The sequence below is a fragment of the Anomaloglossus baeobatrachus genome, chromosome 3 (genome assembly GCF_048569485.1).
Source record: "Anomaloglossus baeobatrachus isolate aAnoBae1 chromosome 3, aAnoBae1.hap1, whole genome shotgun sequence".
Lineage (NCBI taxonomy): Eukaryota > Metazoa > Chordata > Amphibia > Anura > Aromobatidae > Anomaloglossus > Anomaloglossus baeobatrachus.
In genome coordinates, this window is record NC_134355.1 from 368,501,451 (window position 1) to 368,517,543 (window position 16,093).

At 45.9% G+C, this 16,093-nt stretch overlaps 1 protein-coding gene across 1 annotated transcript in view; it reads right to left on the reverse strand.

The window, feature by feature from the left end:
• The window catches only part of NT5E (5'-nucleotidase ecto), a 164,329-nt gene extending 149,838 nt beyond the window's left edge, over positions 1-14,491 (reverse strand). Inside the window, exon 1 of the mRNA XM_075338420.1 lies at positions 14,133-14,491. Coding sequence (XP_075194535.1) covers positions 14,133-14,453 — 321 coding nt within the window. The 5' untranslated portion in view covers positions 14,454-14,491. The remainder of the gene's footprint in view (positions 1-14,132) is intronic.
• Between the last annotated feature and the right edge of the window lie 1,602 nt (positions 14,492-16,093).

Genomic DNA, 16,093 nt, shown 5'->3' on the forward strand with positions numbered 1-16,093 from the left:
AGGAGAGCAAGGAGCCAGCGCTAAGCAGTGTGCGCTGCTCCCTGCTCTGTGCACATTTAGCTGCAGCACACATCGTGTAATTAACCTGATGTGTGCTGTAACTAGGAGAGCAGGGAGCCAGCGCTCAGTGTGCGCTGCTCCCTGCTCTCTGCACGTGTAGCTCCGTGGGGTGGTAACCAAGGTAAATATCGGGTTGGTTACCCGATATTTACCTTAGTTACCAAGCGCAGCATCTTCCACGCGGCGCTGGGGGCTTGTCACTGGTTGCTGGTGAGCTCACCAGCAACTTGTGTAGCGACGCTCCAGCGATCCCTGCCAGGTCAGGTTGCTGGTGGGATCGCTGGAGCGTCGCAGTGTGACATCTCACCAGCAACCTCCTAGCAACTTACCAGCGATCCCTATCGTTGTTGGGATCGCTGGTAAGTTGCTTAGTGTGACTGGACCTTTATTGCAGCCTGCTAATAGTCATTCATTGCAATTTCTGTTACAACCCCTAGAGGTCGTTGTTATTCCTTTGAATTGCTGAGTTTCCCTTTAGGCTAAATGTATTCTGGCTAAGGAATGCCTCCCTGAGCTGAGAAGAAGCCTGCAGCCATTTTCTCTTTGGATTTGTCAGGAAAGGACATGCCGACTTACCTCTCTGTACATTCACCCCTGCCTAGTGTAATCCGGTGAGCAAAGCAAATTACATGTGTTAGTGATAGAATCTTAGATGGAAGAGTGTAGTAAATGCATTGTACATTGTAATTCTACACCTTTAGTGACATCCCTGTCTTGTTTGTATAGATAAGATTTTCTATGTATTGCAGATGCAGTGACCTTTCACCTACATTCTCATAAGAACTGCATCTCATTTACTGTTATGCTATGTTAACTCTGTATTAACACTGTACTGACTGTAATCATTTTCCTGTTATAGTTTTTACCCGTATAAAACAGTATCTTGGATATACCGTATTCCGTATACCGTATTCAACTGCATCTTGGATATTCCTATATTCACTGTATATTCCACGTATACTGCAATCAAGTTCACGTTACCAGCTAATAAATCAAGGCTATTGAACTCCACAGTCTGTTTATTTGAAATGTGAACGAGGGTTTAGCTGTATGCCGGAGATTCACAGCGTTACGTGAAAGAAGGCAGAACATACATAGTTACTTAGGTTGAAAAAGACCTAGGTCCATCTAGTTCAACCTTCCTCCACCAATTCTAAATTTTATCACTACGTCACTTATAACCAATAAGAAGTGTGTACTGATACATCCAGCCCTTTTTTAAAAGCTGTTATAGTATCTGCCATTACTACCTCTTGTGGTAGGGCATTCCATCATCTTGGCTGGTTACAGGTAAGTATTTAGCTATAATCTCTTTAATTTGACACAATTAAAGACTATAGGGAGTAGAATACGTACTAAGAAATGTGTAAGGTTCAGTTTTGTACACTGTAAATATTCCTGTCTAGAGTTGATATTAAAAGGAATCTGTCAGCAGGTTTTGCTCTGCAAGCTGAAGCCAGCATGATGTAGTGACGCACCCCAGGGCTTTGGGGTACTCGGTCCCAGGCAGTATATTGACTGGGACAGTTCACTGGGTGGCTGTTGCGCGGTTCTGTGACCCTGGGGGTCGCTTGAAAGGGGTTATGTACAAGGGAATAATAATAAAGTTTTTGTTGCGACGCCACTTGCGGGTTGCGGCAATTTAGATGGGGCCGCCGCTGCACAGTTTCTCGCTGCTGGGGCTGATGTTAATGGCAGCCTGGATGTTGGACCCTCCGTAAGTAGGTCCAGGCCTCAGGTGATAGATGATGGTGTTGGGCACGGAAAGAAGGTAGGCCACACAAGGGATTGCAGTGTAACTGTTTTTTTACTCACATCGTTGTTATGGCTTGCAACCCGAAGAAGGCTGGTCCTCAACACTGGTTCCCTTAGTCCCACTGCCGGTGAGGTAACCTGGTGGCCTCTTTCCCTGCACATGTCTCTGGTTGGTGGGTCCCCGTGGCTTGCAGCGTCTGGGGTTCCCCTCCTGGTAGTCTTTCAGTCTTAGTCCGTACGGCGGGCAGTTTGAACCCTGTAGGGTCAGTGTTCTGTTCCGGTCCCTGGTTCTCCCGTCACTGCTGGTACCCTGGACTTTACGGTCGGTAAGGTCCTGGATGGTCCCCTCACCGTGCAGATTTTATCAGGTCTGCCTGGAGCGTTTTCCTGACCTAGGGCTCTGCACCCAGTCGGTGCTATGGTTTCGAGATTACTCCACCGTACTCCTTCGGCAACCACACGCCTGAGCCTGATAGGCCACTGTTACACTCTCCCATCAGCAGGGCCGCCATCTGGGCATTACTACTGTGCCTGGTGTAGGGGGCCCGGTGAAGAGAGGAGGCCCGGACAGGCCCGGGGTAGTTACTTAGCTTTGTTAAGCCCCGAACAGACCAGGCACCCCTCTTCATCGGGCCTCAGTCACAGGCGCAGCAGAGGGGCCCGGCCGTGTCCTTTCAGCCACTGCATGCACGGCTAAATTGCAGGCGAAGCACTTCTAGGGCATCACATGCAAATTAGCCATGTGGCCGGAAGCAAGGCGAGTGGAGCAGGGAGGCAGCGCGTCATCCCGCAGCCCAATGTGATGAGGTCATCACCCTGCGCCTCATCACAGTGCTGCGGACACCACGGATGTGGCAGGGACGCGGCAGCCAGCGGAGATAGCTGGACAGGTAAGCGCTGTAAGCTGAAGACGATCGGGCGATCTGCTGCGGGGGGGGCGCCGCCGATCTCTGCCCACTGATCTCTGCCCGCTGATCTCTGCCCTCTGATCTCCGCCCGCGGGGGGCGCCGCTGATTTCTGCCCTCTGATCTCTGCCCGCGGGGGGGCGCCGCTGATCTCTGCCCTCTAATCTCTGCCCACGGGGGGGCGCCGATGATCTCTGCCCTCTGATCTCTGCCCGCGGGGGGGGGGGCGCCGCTGATCTCTGCCGGGGGGGTGGCGCCGCTGATCTCTGCCCAGGGGGGAGCGCCGCTGATCTCTTCCCCCTGATCTCTGCCCGCGGGGGGGGGGGGCGCCGCTGATCTCTGCCCGGGGGGCGCCAGTGATCTCTGCCCTCTGATTTCTGTCTGCGGGGGGGGCTCCGCTGATCTCTGCCCTCTGATCTCTGCCCACGGGGGAGCGCCGCTGATCTCTGCCCTCTGGTCTCTGCCCGCGGGGGGCGCCGCTGATCTCTGCCATCTGATCTCTGCCCGCGGGGAGGCGCTGTGATGCCCTGGGCAAGCCAGGGGTCACAGGTCATAACACCACCACACCCTACACTCCAGTTAGGAACACCCAAGCTACCAAAATCCTTGTTGCCTTCCTCCAGGGGCTGATGTTCACACCAGGGGGTGGGCCAGGCGGTTGGCTCCGCCCACCGAGGAGTTCACAGCCCTGGAGGCGGAAGGAACCAGGCAGTTGAAGCCAGACTAGAGTCTGAGTAGGAGTTCAAGTTAGGGGAGTAAAGTAGAAGGAAGTAGTAGTGGAGCTAACGAGAAAAGCTGAAGTGACAGAAAAGTGACAGTAGTAAAGCCTGAAGTTGGTCCGGGTGTGTGCCCTGGACTGTGACAGCAAGGTCAGCAGACGGCAGTGATAGTCCGCAGGGGTGACTGCTCGGAGGTTGCTGGAAGGACCGCGGACGGGTAGTGGCCCGGCAGTCTGGAGCAGTATACGAAGAACAGTCAGCACCAGGGCAGGGGCCTTTCGGATCCTGGCAAGGCTAGGAGTCGCCATAATTTGCCAAATCCGTCAGTGAAGGGGACGTCTGTCTCCAAACAACCAAGTCCCGATTGAAGGCAACAGTCCAACCGTAACGGAGAGACACCGCCACTGCCAGGGCACCAGTTTCTCAGGGCCAGCGCCTGCGGGCAAAGTAGGGCTCCTCCGGCCCATATCCAAGCCGGGGAGCGGGTTACCGGTGGGAACCCATCGCAACCATCATCAACTTAGGTGCAGGGCAGAGGGACCGTCACCGTCACCTACTGGGGAAAGCAAGTGCAGCCGTCCGTGGGAACCGTCTTTCCAGCCGTGTGTTTTACCGAAAACTGTGTCAACGTCTCAGGTTGAGTGAGTACCACAGTGCCGCAAGGCACAGCGCTGCCCCCGCGTCCCTGCGCCCACCAAGCCCTGCATCCCCCACCTCATCACTGGGCCCCGGGATCAGCAACCCCTACCCACGAAGGGGCAACACAACAACTAGCTGCTCCATACCACCACTCCCGGGATCCCCATACAGAGCAGCGGTGGTGTCAACAAATCACCACAACCGTGGGTGGCGTCACGGACAATAACCAATCCCCACACCCAAAACCCCCCTTTCACTCACGGGCGAGGAGCGCCGCTAGAGTCCCCGGGATCCGGCCCATCGCTCGAGCCACCGAGCAGCGGCAGGCCGCAGCAGCCGCGGCAGCCGGACCCGAGCAGAGGGAGAGCGCGGCGTCCCCTCCTCCGCCCGCAACAGCGCCGCTAATCTCAGCCCTCTGATCTCTGCCCGTGGGGGGGGCGCCGCTGATCCCAGCCCGCTGATATCTGCCTGGGGGGAAGGGGCGCTGCTGATCCCAGCCTTTGATCTCTGCCGGGGGGGCACCGCTGATCCCAGCCCACTGATCTCTACCGGGGGGGGGCACTGATCCCAACCCGCTGATCTCTGCCCGGGGGGGGGGCGCTGATCTCTGCCCGGGGCTGACAGCAGGCCCGCCGACCTCAGCCCCTGTCTTGCTTCAGCTAGATCAGGGGTGGGGAACCTCCAAACTCTGGCATCATGCCTTCCTGTTGTGAGCCTCCTGCCTTCCTGCTGTGAGCCTCCTGCCTTCCTGCTGTGAGCCTGCTGCCTTCCTGCTGTGAGCCTCCTTCCTCCCGGTGCTGTGAGCCTCCTACTTCCCGATGCTGTTAACCTCCTGTCTCCCGGTACTGTGAGCCTCCTGCCTCCCGGTGTTGTGAGCCTCCTACCTCCCGGTGCTGTCAGCCTCCTGCCTCCCAGCTCACCAAAAGGATTTGACATGGTTGTATTTCACAGGTGACAACTACATGCCATGAGGATAGTATTTCCTGAGGTATCTTTCCTGTGTATGGAAGTGTGTACGATCCCAAGATTGGGATCCCCACTGAAGGATAAATCAAGAAAAGAAACAGCAGTGCCTGGAGAACATGACAAAAATTGGAGAATGAGATTGATCGAATTTAGATACGTAATAAACTGGGGCATGACAGATATGTCACCTGACCACACAAAAAGTAGGTCATCGACATATCGGCAGTACCAAACAATATTCTAAAAACAAATGGATTTTCAGAACAATATATAATTAGCTAAAGGCAGCGTTAGGCTACTTTCACACATCCGGTTTGAGCAGTGCGGCTCAATCCGGCTGTGAAACCTATGCAACGGATGCGTCGAAAACACCGCATCCTTTGCATAAGTTTTTACATGCGGCCCGTCCGTTTTTTTTCCGGTTGCGGCACGCTACTGAGCATGCGCAGTGGAAGAAACCGCATGCGGCGGCCGGATGCGTTTTTTTCCGCATCGCGCCGCATCCGGCGTCCATAGGCATGCATTGAAAAATGCGCCGCAGCTGCCGGATGCAGCACGATGCGTTTTTTTTTGCCGGAGCAAAAACGTTGCAGGCAACGTTCCATCCGGCCGCGGCATCGGCTAAATCTGCCGCATGCGGCAAAAACCGGACCGAATGCAAGCCCATGCGGCACAATACGGCACTAATGTAAGTCTATGCAAAAAAAACGTAACCGGCGTAAAAAAAAACGGTTGCGGTTTTTCTGCAGAGAGCCGTATTGTGCCGCAGAGCAAAAACCGGATGTGTGAAAGTAGCCTTACACGCTACGATTTATCTGACGATATGTCGCCAGGGTCACAATTTCCGTGACGCACATCCGGCATCGCTAACGACGTCGTTGCGTGTGACACCTACGTGCGACTCCGAACGATCGCAAATAGGTTGATTGTTGACACGTCGTTCAGTTCCAAAATATTGTTCGTCGTTTAGATCGCAGCAGACATATTGGTGCGTTTCACACCCTGCCAACGACGAACAACATCCACACGACCTCCTTGGTCATGCAATATATCATTGAACGATTTTGCGTCGCTTATGAGATCGTTACGTGTGACCGCTAATAAACGACCTATGTATGATCTCGGCAAATCGTAACTACGATCTGAGCGTGTCGCATTGCTACTGAGATCGTCAGATAAATCGTAGCGTGTAACAGGGCCTTTAGGGTGCACAGCCAGAAATACGGCAGACTGCAATGTAACTTTGGATCCTTTTAATTTATTTTCTTTTTAATGAATATTCAATAAACATATTTTTATTTTACTTGATGGCAGTGCTGGATTTTTCTTCTTTCTCACCAATCTGTTAATTTCCTTCTGCTCTATTAAATGATGCTTTAAAGCACACCAATCACCAGGATTTCTCTATATAAACTAAAGTCAGTGCTATACTAGCACTATCAGGCTGATTCTATACATACCTTTAGTTGTCAGATTGGATGTACTGTTTGATTGTTTTTGAAATACAGGCAAGTAAAGTTACAGAAATGTACGGCTTTTTTATTGACAGCAGCTGCCGAATATCTAATATGTGGGTCGGATTTTGCTATCTATTTCCGCCCCTGTTTTTCTTCCTGGCCTCTGTAGATGTTAGACTATATGGGCTATATCTCTAAAATGCCCCTATCATGTGACAGAAAAGATTCAAACCTGGAAGAAACCCATGCAGTCTAGCATCTACAGAGGCCAGGAAGGCAGACAGGGGCGGCAATAACTAGCAAAACCTGACCCACATATTAGCTATTCAGCAGCTGCTGCCAATCAAAATGCTGTACATTTCTGTAACTTTATTTGTCTGTATTTCAAAAACTATACACCTTAGCTGACAACTAAAGGTATATATAGAATCAGCCTGATAGTGCCAGTATAGCACTAGCTTTAATTTATATAGGAAAATCCTGGTGATTGGTTCCTTTTAATGCTGCAGATCAGACTACATATTCAAGGTGGCAGGTTAACTTAAAAGGGCATCTCCCATGTCCAGAAATACTATTTATCTACAGTTATAGGGTTAATCAGTAGGTAAATAGTGTTAAATGTATGTCTGCCTGCTTTACTGAAGCAGCGGCTGTTGAGAGAAAATGAACTTCTATCTTCCCTGTAGCTGCTCACTTTAACTCATACTGGCAGTTTCAGTCCTTGCTCAGTAAACAACGAGCACAGAAGTAATCACTCCCCATCACTTTGATTGACAGCCTGCTCTGCACTACTCCACACTACTACTACACACTGATGAGGGGCAATATCCCGAAACAGCTGTCTGTGGATGGATACCTGGCCTTGGTATTTCCCTTGTCATATCTTTAAACTTGTCAAGAGTTGGATATTGACTAAAATGGCCACTTAATTTGGTGGTTATGGTGGTCTCCTAAAAATTGCCACTCCTTGGCTAGGTCCTTCCCGGAGGGATATCTGGTTATTTTCCATGTCGAGACTCCTAACAGAGGCTCCATGGACCTTTTTGATTTGCTTTACTGAAGCAGCGGCTGTTGAGAGAAAATGAACTTCTATCTTCCCTGTAGCTGCTCACTTTCACTCATACTGGCGGTTACAGTCCCCGCTCACTAAACACGAGCACAGAGGTAATCACTCCCCATCACTTTGATTGACAGCCTGCTCTGCACACACACAATCTGCGGAGATGGCTGTCAATCGAACTGCCGAGGTGTGATTCCATCTATGTAGTGAGCGGTGACTGTAACTTCTCCAATGTCTGGAAGCGATATACAGGATAAAGGTTCCTTTTCTCCCTATAGCTGAGCTTCCAGTAAAGCAGCCAGGCTGGAATTTAACATTATATACCTGCAGATTAACCCTATATCTGCAGATAAGTAGCAATTACGGACATGACAGGTTCCCATTAAATTCACTGCATACTTCAGATTCTGATCTTAGCCTTTATTGTTACACAGTGAGAATATGACATTTTAGCTGGAAATAATCTCTATTGCTCCCGATGCAGAATCACAGCAGCATCTAGGACTGGAGGGTAAACGTGAGGGCACTTCTTGTTGCCATTGGGGGGGCAGTAATTGGCTGATGCTACTTTCGGGCAATCACTCCTGAAATATGTCTGCACAAGTCTACCTTAATTTGGCAGCACATCTGTTCTCCAGATGCCTTGTAAAAAGAAAAGTATTCACATCACTTCAAAAATGATCAGCTTATGTATTTACTTGTTATATGTCCTTAAAGTAGCCAAGCCTCTCCTCTCAAGAAGTTTCATTAATAAATAAGGAGAAGTGCCAGAGGCATGAAATGGAGATCAAGAACTGGTAGTGCCACTTCTCCACCTACGTGTAGTCATCTCCTGCTGGATACACAGTGATGAAGGTGCATTCATGCATCTGTTTCTTATATTCAGCCCCGTGATGTACAGTATCCACACACAGAGAAAATATACTGACATACATTCCTGACAACGCAAGGCACGAGATGCATAGAGATGAGTAATTCTTCCTTCCCTGAAAGAATTCTTCATTTCGCATTACATTAAGTTACAACCAGCCTTACAAATAGCTAAAATAAATAAAATCAATCATTGCAGACTCAGTATAGTGAAAACTGCATGCCGGAGATCTTCATTATACCATGTATTCAGTCAAGTGTACAAACATCTGGAAAGGAACCTATGTCTGCTCATTAGGAGACTATGTGGTCATGAATATAATGCTAGAAGTACAGAGCTGTCAGAACTGACATTAATACAAGCAGAGCAGAAAAGAGCGGATGGGGCAGCTGTCACTTTTAGTAATCCTTTAGTAACTTTTAGTCAATGGTTACTGAAAATCATTCTTAAAGGGAATCTGTCACCAGCTTTTTGCTATGTAATCTGAGAGCAGCATAATGAAGGGGTAGATATCGCGATTTAAGAAATGTATCACTTACTGGACTGCTTGGTGATGTTTTGATAAAATCCCTGTTTTATCTGCTGCAGATCTTCCAGTTCTCTGGATGCTGAGCTCTGTATAACCCCGCCCAGCCAAAAAATCTTCCAATCAGTAGTGGGGGCGGGGTTATACAGAGCAGGAGGACTACATAGTATAAGACAACTAGTCCTCTAGTGATAATTTTCTGCTGATAAAACACTAATATTATAGAAACTACAAGAAGCATCATACTGCTCTCAGATTAGGTGACAAAACCCTGCTAACAGATTCCTGTTAACATATGTGGGTATGAATAATGTCCCTGCATTAGCAGATAATATAATATGAACATGTGACTTTCCAGACTGTTCCCAGTATTGTATTTAAAAGAGTCCTCTCATACTTTGTTTTGCAGTGTGATGCTTATGCACTTTGTCCCAAATTTCATCACAATACTATGCAATGTTTGAGGAATTTGGCGCAAATTAAAAGACAAGGTCTTTTTTACTTTTTGTGTCTTTTTAGAATACTACATTCCGCAATCATTTCATTAAGCTTTGAAATGTTGCACATTAAAATTCAACTGCGTAAAAAAAAAATATTGGATAATTTTTGTATTTTACGGAGGAACTTGAATACCATTCTGGACAAAATTTGCAACGTTTTCAAAAATGTCACAAATGATAAAATACTGATGATAACGAGGAACACACTCACAATGTTGAGAAAATGCAAAATACAAAATAAAAGCAGAACCAAGCGTATTTCTGAAATATCGCTACAGTGTGTAAAACATTGCCAGTAGTGCAGTTATTCCCATCAATGTTACAAATAGTAATATGAAAAAAAGTCTGAAACCCATTAAAAAACTCACTATGGTGAATATGGGGATTGAATAAAATCTTTTTTTATAGCATTTCTATACAATGTTACTTTAGCTGGAAATGGATATTAGAGAAAATCCAAAAGAAATTATGAGGACTGAAAAGAAATGAGTAAAATGGCACAAAAGTCAATTATGAATTTGGGGAAAAAACATAAACATGCGTAAGATTCAGAATTTTACTACATAAAGGTGCAAAATGAATAGAGAATTGGGGCACAGGTTCGGCTTTTTTCTAGGGCGAAAAGTGGAGGAATGTTTTATAATTTTGAAGAAGGGATTTTGTACTACTACCTTCCTAATCTTATTTGACTTTATAAAAATGATGATCAGTCTCTATAAAATATTTGTCAATGGATTTACAATATAAAACCGGCATAAACACATTGATATATTAATCTCTTAAAGGGAATCTGTCAGCAGGTTTTTGCTGCCTCATCCGAGAGCAGTGTAATGTAGGCAAGAAGATTCTGATTCCAGCGATGTGTCAGTTAGGACGCAAGCAGCTCAAAAATGTAACCCCTAATAGATGACACATAGCTGAAATTAGCGTCCCAGCCCTTATGTCCTGCTGTCTTCAGATTACATAGCAAAAACATGCTGGCATTGTTCTCTTCAAAAGGGCTTCCCAGGTGGAAAAATATGTATTTAGATGTGTTTAAAAGTGAAATATGTACATCTTTTTACTAATATTTTTTCTTTATCAAGACTCCACCAATTTTCTGGGTAAGTTCTATGTTAGGTTTTATCCAAGAAAGAACTATTTGTGTTGATGTGACCAGTTATGTGTGTAACGTGGACTGTCTCATTCCATACTGCTTCAGGCCTAAAACACACTTCCGCAAAAAAAAGTACGTGTCTCACGGTCCGTTTTTTGGGTCCGTGTTCCGTTTTTTAGGGGCGTTACTCCGGTACGTATGGCATCCGTGTGATGGCGTATGTGAACCGTGTGCGTGTGGAATGTCCGTATTGACATAAAATACGTACGTGTGCTGTCCGTGTGCTGTCCGTTTTTAAAGGCCCGCATTCTTACCCAATTAACGTTGTTAATCATTCATCATGAGATACTGGTGTTTTTGTTTGCCATCAATTGACCTGATAGATTGGTAACAAGTGTTTCAGATTTCGTGATGAAAAACGGACACGGACGATACGTGCTGAACACGGACATACTCCGTGTGCGGTCCATGCAGGCACTGACCCATAGACTAAAGCGGGTCCGTGCCTGCGTGCTGCCGGCCAAAAACGGACATGTCGTCCGTGTAGAAAAGCACACACACATACTTACCACACGGACACACGTTCCGTGTGATTTTACGTGTATGTGCCATCTACCATTGAATAACATTGCTCTCCGTGTCTCCGTGTCTCCGTGTCTCCGTGTCTCCGTGTCTCCGGTACGTGCAAATACGTACCACACACGTACAAAAAAAACGGATGTGTGTTGCGGGTCTCACTCTGCATGAGTACTGTCAGAGAAGGGCTAGCTTAGCTATTAAAAGTAGCTAGCCAACCAGCCCCTTTCACCCACAATAGTAGTCATGTGCCAACATAGTGGCATTTGTAGAGTGAAGCATTTTAGTTATGCCTTGTTTCCATTCATCACGCTGGGGTTTTTTTTATCTTCAGGGACGTACAGAAATGCTGCAGAGAAACTGATGGCAGAACTTATCACAAAGACGTCTTCCCAAACATCCTGTGCATCAGCCATTGGTCTCGGGGACAAATCAGAAGACATTGCATCTACCCATTAATGGAAAGACAGAAAAGGGCTCTTGTACAAGAACAATACATGGGTCCTCTGCAGGAGAAAAGCTCATCATAATGTACAATTCCTCCTACTTTAGAGGTAGAAATGGCCCCTTACCTGTCAGGCTCCTGTGCGGCCGCACAGCTTGTATCAATGATATGTAAGCACCTCCATTGACTGTTTTCTAATATGGTTGTATACACTGGACCGGTGTGCAAAATTCCCAACTTCAGCATTGGTTGTGTGAAGCTCAGAAAGGAAACAACCAACCAGACCCAATTGGTGTAAGGAAATCTAACAAAAGTTGTATATATATCCATTTTAAACCCGTCCAAAGATCTTTTTTTTTTCTATGTGGCCAGCAGCATAACTCCTCTGCTTCTCTTTACATAGCTGATGATAAAAAAAAGCTGTATGAAACCACCACTAGGGGGCGCTCACAGCACAGGATCTGTTAAAGAGTATCAACCAATGAGGACTCTCAATGTAAAAAAAATAATAATGTAAAGTCTTCCCAAAACCCAATGGAAGCTATGAAAATCTTTAAGTGCTGATCTCCCCCTAGTGGTGGATGCAGGAAAATGATTTAAGTCAGAAATCAAAGGTCTGCGTTCCCATTCACAGTGACAAAGCTTGCCTCTATGGCGAGTATTTCATTGGCTGGAGTTCATTTGCTGTTTAACTTTGTTTTCTACTTTCTAAAAACAGAGAGAAAGTTTTATAGTCATTGGGGGGAGTTATTATAAGGGGATTATAAGCCAAAGTATCACACAATGGTTGATAAATGGTTGATGTTACATTTCTATCTATTAAGGTTACTCCTCTTTTGAAATCACCTTGTTCAAAAAGTGAGTTTATTGCAACTTTTTATGAAATGTCACAATTAATAAATTTGGAAAGCCTCATTTACATATCTATTCATGCCCACTTATGTGACAGCAGTGTACAAATGGTGCCACAATGAGTGCTCCAAAATTTGCAACTTTTTCACACCATAGAATTGATGCCAGAGCCTTTATTTGCGGCCACCAGTTTTACTTGTAGGTGACTTTATTTGCTCTGGATTGATGAAAGTGTTGCACAAAGTTTGATAAACACATTGAGAGTCAAATCAAAATAAAAAAAAAAGTATTGGTAAATCCCCCAGAGTGTACAAGGTCTACCTCTATTCTCCCTTGTGGAGGCACATAAATCCCCCAGAGTGCACAAGATCTACCTCTATTCTCCCATGAAAAAGCACATCAATCCCCCAGAGTGCACAAGATCTACCTCTAGTCTCCCATGTAGAAGCACATAAATCCCCCAGAGTGCACAAGATCTACCTCTATTCTCCCATGTAGAAGCACATAAATCCCCCAGAGTGCACAAGATCTAGCTCTATTCTCCCATGTGGAAGCACATAAATCCCCCAGAGTGCACAAGGTCTACCTCTATTCTCCCATGTGGAAGCACATAAATCCCCCAGAGTGCACAAGGTCTACCTCTATTCTCCCATGTGGAAGCACATAAATCCCCCAGAGTGCACAAGGTCTACCTCTATTCTCCCATGTGGAAGCACAGATTACACATTGTGATCTCACCCTGACTTTTGCACCTTGTATTATAATTAATACATTGTCTCTCTTCAGGGGTCTCTTTTGTATCACCACAGGGAATATGTGAATTTACAGTCCTTGAGTCAGTTAGTGATACATTCTTTCCATTGTCGTCAATTATAAGTATTGTATAAACCCCAGGGCATAAGGAATGTTATCAAAGTGACAAACAGGTGAGATACAGGGACTGGATTCAATGAGGAACACAAAGGAACACCGTTTCCCTGAAGAGCATAGTATTCATGTATCGTGTTCTCTTTTAGGAGCTATCGGTGTCTGGATACACAATGTGCCTATGGTCCTACAATATAGCCAGAGACTTTCTCGCAAACTACTTTAGACTTCGAAGAACAATAAAAATCAATTTGCATACTGCGTAAATCGGGTAAGAACAGTTGTATATTATCGGAAGGTTTTGTAAGATGCCATGCTGTAAGATCTCATACATCTGTACAACATCTTGCACACTTGAAGACAAAGTTATACTTATTAGCAATACACACGAGTATGACTATATCTAACTCAAGAATACATCTGTAAAGCACTGGCAGGCACAGCTGGAAAAGGTATCCTGGGCAAGAACAGTATATGGGTTCTTTCCAGTCCAATAACTCATCAAAAGGCACTATGTAACCTGCTCTGGAGGTAGAATTGGCCCCCATGTGGCTGCACAGGTTGCACCAATGATATGTCTGCCCCTGTGTAAAAGGAAATGTTGGAAAATATGACACTGGCTTCAGATTCAAGCTAAGTTCTTTTCATGAGACTTTGCACTGTGCTACACATAACCATACCTGTGTACGACTTCATATGGGCTATTAACCCTTGTCTAGTACGATAGCATCAATATGATCCCATACAGATTTTTTTATGATGCCAGACAAGGGTTAAGAAATCCCCACTTCTTCCTCATACAAAGGTAAAGATAGCAATGCTATATCTGTCACTTACCATGACATCATACTTTAACTGGTTCATAAAATATGCAGCTTCTTCTCCCTTATAAACATTGAACCATATAGTCCCCTGATACTGGTCACCTCCGTCCAATAAAATGACATTATTATGGGTGGCACGAATCTCCTTAATCTTGGTGAATCTCCTGGCCACCCCTCCGTAGCAGTCCGAAGGGTCACCACATTTACCGGAGTCTTTGTTGGTCTGCTCTACCCGAGCATGGACATCATTCGTATGCAGGATGGTGATCTGGAAGGACGCAGAAACAGCGCAAAGCTCACTGCAGAGCAGCAGCAGAACAGGCACAAACTGCATTCCCACCAGCTGGCAAGTGCACGTCTGGAGACTCCTTGTGCACTGATCTGGCTGACTAACATAAAGTTCATTTCGACAGAAGGAGGGGACTCTACATAGGAGGATCTGGGAGGTGTTCCTTAAACATGAAAAGTCAGTGTAATTGACTTCTCGTGCCTGGTTCTTAGGGCTTTTTTTTAATTCCTAGTACATAGAATGCTGTTACAACCCACAACTGCGTCACAAAATAGTATGATCTGTGTTCACAAATCAAGGTGGCCATAGACACGGTGCTTTGTCCATGGTGAGACATTGTTATATCGGAAACTTCCAAGCGAAGATACTACAATTAACCATTGTCATTGTCCTTTCGGGCAACAGGGAAAGGATCTGAAAATGTCTTTATACAGTGAAGGAATGATACTGTGGAAGGTTTCCCTTTGTAATATTTCTATCATTGATGATTTCCAGTCTTCTATCATCACTGTTATGTGTATTCATACTGATTTGTACAAGTAAAATATATCTTTGTACCGTGTTAGCCAGTAGAGACAAAACACAGGTTTGTGCATGTAGCATATGACTCAACTAACAATGTATATCTTAGGAAGTAGTAGGCACAAACTGCCTCTGGTAAAATTAGGATCAACAGGTGTAAATGTAACAGATAAGGGACCTTTCACTCCATGGACACAAACTTTCACCAGGAACAGCTGAGTACTGTACGATCACGTGCTTACATGAGTTATATGTATACCATCGAGCAGGGTGGGCAATACTTTTCCAAAGGGGCCACATGAGAGAGTGTGACTGTTGTGAATAGAAGAACCAAAAGATCAAACTTAATTCTGCGAATTATTATATTAATTTTTACAACTTAATATTATGCAGAATTAAGTCAGGTGACTCGCTGCCACTGCTAAGGCATGTTACGATAGGGGTTATTGTAACATGTATTCTTACTAGCAGCAGCTAATCAAAGCCATATAATTAACTGCTTTTTCTAAAGTTTACAGCTTATACCGCTCCTGTTATTCAGCCATTGTACCTTAATCATCAGCTCACAGCACAATATGATATCTGCAAAGTCCTCCGTCAAAGTATGATGTCCCCACACAGCTTTCCACAGATGATGATCTCTCCACGAAGCTCCCCACAAAGTAGATTGCCCCACAAAGTATGAAGTCACCACAAAGAACTTCACAAAGTATGTCGATCCCTCAAACAGTATGATGTCCCCAGAAAGCACCACACCCAAACATTATGATGTCCCCTTACAGTTCCTTGAGAAAGTATGCAGTCTACCAAGCAGCTCCCACAGAGTTGGATATCCTCATAAAGCCCCTCATGCAGTATATCCTCACACAACCCCTACGTGGTATGATCTCTCCGCACCACCCCATGCAGTATGATGTCCCCATTCACTAACTGTCCCCACAAACACCTCACGCAGTATGATGTCCATCCCCTACAGTAGCACATATCCACACAGCTTCCTACAGAGTATGATGTCCCTACAAAGATCTGCAAACAGTATGATGTCACCACAAAGCCCCAGCACACAGTATGATGTTCCCACAAAGCATTTCATACAGTATGATGTCCTCTAAAACAGCATAATGTCACCATAAAGCCCCCCAAACAATATGATCTCTCAACAA